The 7,493-nt window shown below is 38.6% G+C and overlaps 1 protein-coding gene across 2 annotated transcripts in view; it reads right to left on the bottom strand.

Moving 5' to 3' along the window:
- Nucleotides 1–427: 427 nt before the first annotated feature.
- MAPK6 (mitogen-activated protein kinase 6) overlaps nt 428–7,493 on the bottom strand; it is a 33,455-nt gene continuing 26,389 nt past the window's right edge. For both annotated transcript variants that reach the window (XM_068994025.1, XM_068994026.1), the window contains exons 5-6: nt 3,782–3,983; nt 428–2,774 (exon numbers count right to left, since the gene is read on the bottom strand). In XM_068994025.1, the coding sequence (XP_068850126.1) occupies nt 1,673–2,774; nt 3,782–3,983 (1,304 nt within the window). In that variant the 3' untranslated portion in view covers nt 428–1,672. The remainder of the gene's footprint in view (nt 2,775–3,781; nt 3,984–7,493) is intronic.

Genomic DNA, 7,493 nt, shown 5'->3' with positions numbered 1-7,493 from the left:
CTGAAAAGTGGAACTAGAGAAGATTCTGCTAGTGATTTTCATTCTAGCTAGGTAATCATTTTCATTACCTAGAGTGAAAGTCACTCAGTCGTGTTTGACTCTTTGCGACCCCATGGACTATATATATAGTCCATGGCATTTTCCAGGCCAGAATACTGGAGTGGGTAGCTGTTCCCTTCTCCAGGTGATCTTTCCAACCCAGGGATTGAACCTAGGTGTCTCACATTGCAAGTGGATTCTTTACCAGCTGAGCCACCAGGGAAGCCCAAGAATATTGGAGTGGGTAGCCTATCCCTTCTCCAGCGGATCATCCCGACCCAGGAATCGAACCAGGGTCTCCTGCGCTGCAGGTGGATTCTTTACTGGTAGCTGAGGTACCAGGGAAGCCAAAGAGTTAAACAGGAGCCATATTTGCTGGCCATGTTTTATTTGTCCTTTTTCTTCAAACAGGATAACCAAAGATACAGACAGTATTCCATAAAGTAAAATAGATGAGAGAAACTCTAAGAGACTGCAATGCCACATGCTACATTTAACCTAATTTTATTCATGCTTGCTTTGGGATGGGGAATAGATCATTCAGTAAAAACATACAGTAAAAACAAAATATGTCTTATCATGTACAACTTTTAAACTACAATAATGATGTACCTTAATTACTTCCATGCACACAAGTCTAACATTACAGTTTTTTAAAAAATAAACACAATTAAGACTTCTAGGAGCATTTTATAATAAAGTAATTCCTAATTTTTCTTTGTAGATAGATCAAGCACCTCCAAAATACAAATTCCTATACACAGTGAGCGCTTTACTTAAAATGAATACTTAAGTAAATTAAGTACGTGGACAGCCTTAGGATAAGCTGACATTATATATTCAGCCAAGTAGGCAACAAACCATAGTGCCAAATGGAAAAAAGTGTATTTGCAAATAAATTTCAAAAACTAACTTTTTATAATTAAATACAGAAAATATACTGATTTGCTAAAATAAATAAGATGTGATGTAACACTTCACTATAAAGAATGCATACCAGAACATTTATAAACAGTGAGTGAATCCCATTAAGAAGAGTTTACTACAATAAACGCTGGCTAAATAGAAGTGCATATTGTGAAGCACTATGGGTGGTATATGTTTTGCCACATACTCTTGTTACCTTGAGGTAGATAACACATGTGTACCAAATTCGGCATTCATTTTCAGTTGCTGCTGGTATCATGTGTTTTTAAGAAATGTGTACAGTATGAAAAACTTGAAAATACTCATGAATGAAAAATGTTTTAGGAAAAAAATAGATATTTTCATGCAATTATGTACAGTCTCACTGTGTAGATTTCAAGGCAAGATTTTTGTTTCCTGTAAAACAGATCATTGTTCTATAAGAGAATGTTTTTTACTTGTCTTAGTGCATTTCTTTTGTCTCCTCCTGCATTGCATTATTTTGCTCTATTCTTTATTTTTGTGTGCAAACGACATGCCAGTTAAAATGAAAACCATCTCACATGTAGAAAAAAGTCTGGATTTTAAAAACCAAGAAAAAAATACTTTCTAAATGACACCATCTGATTCAAGTAAAAAAAAAAAAAAAAAAGACTTAAACACTAGTAATAAAAAAAGACAAAACACATTTCATGAAGAATACAGAGAGAAATGTCTGCTGAGTGTTTTAGTTCAGATGTTTCAGAATGCTGCTGTATGTCTTATGAGGAATCTGAGGGGAAGATTTCATAGCAGAAGGTGTTAATGTGGCCTGTATTGACTTAAGTGGTGACCCAACTGGACTATGGAACTGCGGGATGCCTATGGATTCAAGCTGCTTGTTGAAGAGGAACTCCCCACTGCTGTTCAGAAATCCTTCCTCATTTCCTCTCTCCCCAAGCTTCCCATCCTCTATCGGCTCAGTTTCTAGCATTTCAGTATCTTCTTTCCTGCTAAAAAACTTGTCCAGGTAACTGGTGTAAGTGTTTTCCTTTTCAATTTGCTCATCCTTCCTTACCTCACAACAAAACTGGTTTATGAGAAAACAGTCCTCCCCACCACCCACAAACTGGCTATCCCAAGAAGACTGGTACAATGCTTCTAATTGAGCCAAATTTGCCATTCCTTTTTCCTGTTTTTCTTGGCTTACTGACTTTGATATCAAACTTTTCAATTCTAGTTGGGACACTGAGCTATTCAAGTCATTTAATTTGTCAACAACATCAGTAGCCTCATGTTGTGAACTAAGTTGAATAGTTCCTGCAATAAAGGAATCAAAATCAAATCCCTGATTCTTTTCCCTTTCTTTTTCAGCCAGCTGCTGTGATGCTTCCTCTAAAGCTATCTGGGCTTTAACCAATCCATTCCTTTCACATTTTGACTTGCCCTTCTTATCAGATTTTTCTTTGCTTTGTTCTTTCCAATTAGAAAGATCTATAATAAGCTTGGGCTCATAATAATGATTAACTTCACTCTCTCTCCAGACTAAGTTATCTAAATATGATGATGACCTCGTTTTGTAGTTACAAGTATGGCTACACTCCAGATCACAGTATTTGTTTTCATGATGATCTGGGTACTGCCAACAAGGCTCAGTAGAGTAACTAGTGTCAAAAGCAGGATCCTCCAAATACTTTTCACGATCTCCATCCAAATATTTTCGAGGATCAACTTGTACTTCTTCTTCATCAGTGACATCAGACAGAGCTCTTGGGTCTAGCTGAACTTCCTCAATATCAAAGTTGTTATGTATAGGCCAATCATGCTCTGAAAATTGACAATCATGGTACCTGAAAAAAATTAAAACATTAGCGTTACTCCAGGTATATGATTTCACTTTCAAATTTACTGCCTGCCTTTTGGGTCAAAGCACTATGCTTGCTAGGTCTATGAGGAGAATAATAAGATTATTAAGTCATATAAGAATTTATAATCTTAATGGATAGGTAAGCCTTGTTACTATATAAAGCGATATGATGCAATGGAGCATATAATTATATAAACTTCACATAAAGCCACATCTCAGTGGCTGGCAGGTCTACAGTTCAATTTCAAAATTTCTACAAACATTATTTCACACATGGGGAATAAAAAACCTTTATGGCCACAAAATGTAGATTTCTAATTTCAATCAGGTGCCATACAGATTTTCACTCTCTGGTAACAAAGCAGACTAGAAGAAGGCTTGCTGGAACTCATCCCCACGAGCAGAACAAAACAAGTCTCCATGTAAATGTGTTACTGAATGTGGTATCCTCTTACTGACATATTCCAGCAAGGTGCCCACACTACAACCAAGCAGAGGCAGACTAAGACACAAGCGAAAACAGTGGCAGTTGAACAGAAGAGAATAGAAAAGAAATTAGGTGACTTAACTAAAAAGTATGGTAGAAAATGTCGAGATTGGAAGACATCTGGGTATGTGTGAAACAACTATATATAGATAGTAGAAATGTTCATGTAGATGGTTGGCAGATATGTTTGATCATAAATACTTCAACATTTTAGGAGTTAAAAAATGCAGCAAGTAAACAAACTAATTTCAACGTTAACTACTTCTTGTTCCAAAGTAGCATTTAACTTTTCCCATTATGTATATACTAAGCAGTAACTATTAAATATTGAAATTACATAAAGGATATTCAAAGACAGCAATAAGTTTAGCAGAAATCCAAAAAGACCATTTCTAAATTTTTAAGATTTTTACATTGTCTTATCATATACAATTTAAAATAAAACTCACTAAATTATGTTTTATTGAAAACAAAAGCTTTTCCTAATTTAGGGTCAGTTTTACCTTTCCCAGTTATAAATGTGACTATGAGTTTCATCCATAAGCAAAATATCATCAACTTCATCTTCAATATGAAAAGGATGACTTGAGATTGGCTCATCCATTGGAAAAGAATAAATGCTCATGTAAGGATGGGAAAGCGCTTCTTCTGCTGTCAACCGATCCATGGGGCTGAATGTCAAAATTTGTTCCAGGAAATCCAGTGCTACAAGAGGAAGAAAAAAACCTTAACTGTACTGGAGGTCCACCAACCCATAAAGAAAAAAAGGGATTACACAATTAAAAGGTAAGTTAATTTAAGTTCTGTCAGAGAAACAAAATAACATACCTGATTCACTGATTAAAAAGATGTGTCCAAGAATCAAAGTAAGTGTTGAAATATATCCCAATCTCATATTATGGCCAATTATAAAGGAAAAACAATATATGAAGTTGAACCATATGAAATTTTCCTTTTTGTCAGTCAAAAACAGTCAAATAACAGCAATTTCATATGGCATAACCTGATACATAGGTCCTAATTTCAGCTCTGCAACTCACTAGTTAGCTGGATTACTAGCTATGTGGGACCGGAGAGGTTAAACGTGCTGAACTTCCATTTCTTCATGTGTAGAATGGATACAGAGGTAGGTATAAGGTATAAAAATGAAATGTATAGTGTTTAGTGCTCAATATAAAGCCCTTTGCTCCCCTTACCTCACTGACCAGCTGTTCTAATTTTGTTGACTTCTGTTTCACACCAATCATACTACTGCAGATCACATAATGCATTTGATCACTTTAGAGCTACAGCATAGCTACCACAAACCCAGTTCTTTTCACCAACTCAGATTGCATCACTCTGTCACCAGCCCTCCACCACCACCACACACTTGAATGCCTTATGAGTTATACCATCTTAAACTCTGAACCATTCCCACCTTCCACTTTTTCTGTTTCCTAGTTATACAGTACTGATAAAAGCTGGATGCAAAATCACGTGTGTGTGTGTGTGTATATATATATATATATATAAAAGCTCTCTACAGATTCACACATACTGTGGAATTTCAACTGGCCTTTGAAATGGCTCAGCAATGTTCCTCACCATTTCTTTACGCTCTCAATCTTCTCATTATTCTTAGCAGATAAACCTTCTTCACATTTATCTCAATCCCTACTTCTTCACTCTGGCCTGTCACACATCTACTGATCCTTGCCTTCTATCTCAACAGAAAAGCTGGTCAGCACTTCTGTAAAACTAAGCTACACTCTAGAAAGGACCTTATTCTCAACTCCCAATCTCTCATTAATATTAAAAGTAGATGACACTTATACAGCCATTTATATTCCACAAAGTGCTTCACTACATTATCTCATTCAATCCTCAGATCAGTCCAATGAAGTACTAAAGAGAAGAAAGGTAAGGCTCCTTGTTATTCCTACCCTTCAGTGGCCCAGGGCTGAGGTTCCTGCCTATGCTCCACCTTTTCCCCACCCGCCACAGATATGCAGATGACACCACGCTTATGGCAGAAAGTGAAGAGGAACTAAAAAGCGTCTTGATGAAAGTGAAAGAGGAGAGTGAAAAGTTGGCTTAAAGCTCAACATTCAGAAAACAAACATCATGGCATCCGGTGCCATCACTTCATGGGAAATAGATGGGGAAACAGTGGAAACAGTGTCAGACTTTATTTTTGGGGGCTCCAAAATCACTGCAGATGATGACTGCAGCCATGAAATTAAAAGATGCTTACTCCTTGGAAGAAAAGTTATGACCAACCTAGATAGTATATTCAAAAGCAGAGACATTACTTTGCCGACTAAGGTCCGTCTAGTCAAGGCTATGGTTTTTCCTGTGGTCATATATGGATGTGAGAGTTGGACTGTGAAGAAGGCTGAGCGCCGAAGAATTGATGCTTTTGAACTGTGGTGTTGGAGAAGACTCTTGAGAGTCCCTTGGACTGCAAGGAGATCCAATCAATCCATTCTAAAGCAGATTAGCCCTGGGGTTTCTTTGGAAGGAATGATGCTAAAGCTGAAACTCCAATACTCTGGCCACCTCATGCGAAGAGCTGACTCAATGGAAAAGACTCTGATGCTGGGAGGGATTGGGGGCAGGAGGAGAAGGGGACGACAGAGGATGAGATGGCTGGATGGCATCACTGACTCGATGGGCGTGAGTCTGAGTGAACTCTGGGAGTTGGTGATGGACAGGGAGGTCTGGCGTGCTGCGATTCACGGGGTCGCAAAGAGTCAGATATGACTGAGCGACTGAACTGAACTGGACCTAGGAAGTGATTTCATGATACATCAAGCTGTTCTTGGTTCTTCTGCAAGTCACTGCCCCATATGTCTCAAGGCAAGAGACAATCTAAGGCACAGTTACAGACAGCTGACTCAGCATAACTGCCATTCTCAGAGTGAAACATGAGAGGAATATACTCTAGAATCCCTAAAACTGATAGCAGGGAGAAACGGGAGGGCCAACAAACTAGTCAGGCTGCACTCCCAAATGTATGCAAATAAAAAACATTTCCATCATCATGAAAATTCTATTGGATAGCCCTGCTCTAAAGGAAATCAGTCTATTTACTACAATGGTATGCTAAGATAGAGAAATAAGTAGTAAATTATAGAGAAAGGGAGGATAAAAGGTAACCATGAAGGAAAATTTAAAAGATTGCGTATCCATTTAAAGACATTAACCAGTACAGGGTTCCAGTAGTCTTAATGTGTCAGTTCACATGTACTTACTCTTGTTTGCTTTTTCCCTCTGAAGATCATGAATAGAATATGAGAAAGGAACATTTACTACTCTAAGAGTTCCCCAATGCTCAGAAGGTAGCCCCCCCCCCAAACAAAATTCCAGTGTTAATGAAGAAGAAACTTGCAGAGCACATCTGTGTTAACGAGTCCTTAGCTTCAGGAGCTGTAAACACTCTGCACTGGAAACTTGCAGGGCACATCTATGTAACGAGTCCTTAGCTTCAGGAACTGTGAACACTCTGCACTGCGTCTGTAGCGAGTGCAGCTGGCACTAGTGGTAAAGAATCTGCCTGTCAATGCGTAAGACGCAGCAGACGTAGGTTTGATCCCTGGGTCGGGAAGATCCCCTGGAGCAGAAAATGGCAACCCACTGCAGTATTCTTGCCTGAAAAATCCTGTGGACAGAGAAGCCTGATGGGCTACAGTCCATGGGGTCGCAAAGAGTTGGACATGAATGAGTACGTGCGTGCACCCACACACACACAGAGTTCTATCACTTATGAAAATCAAGAATCCTTGTCCAATGGTTACTTTTAATGAATCTATTATCAAAGACATTCGTTCAACACATTATGAATAAATCCCAGGCACCAACTACATATTCAGGTTAGTTCACAGCTGACTAATGAGGGCAAGGGAAAAGAAGATTCAAATTTAATTAGGTTACAAATGCTTCAACAGCAACATTCTGTATTACTAGCTTGCCTCTTTTGATAAGACTCAGCAATGGCAACAATGACTCCGAGCCAATCCCTGAGCACTCTCTCTCAACTTGGCTGAGCAGGGTCATACCTGCAGAGCAGACACATGTCCTGCTTGCCTCCCCACCTCTGGATTCTGATTTAACATTCTGCACTTTTTAAAGAATTCCAACAGACAACTCTGAGGCATAGTTAAGTGCTACGTGACTGCCGTTCAGTTATGAACAAGGATGCTATCATGACAGCGGCAACAAGATCAGGAGTCA

The sequence above is a fragment of the Capricornis sumatraensis genome, chromosome 2 (assembly GCF_032405125.1).
Source record: "Capricornis sumatraensis isolate serow.1 chromosome 2, serow.2, whole genome shotgun sequence".
Lineage (NCBI taxonomy): Eukaryota > Metazoa > Chordata > Mammalia > Artiodactyla > Bovidae > Capricornis > Capricornis sumatraensis.
This window is presented reverse-complemented; position numbering and strand designations above follow the sequence as displayed.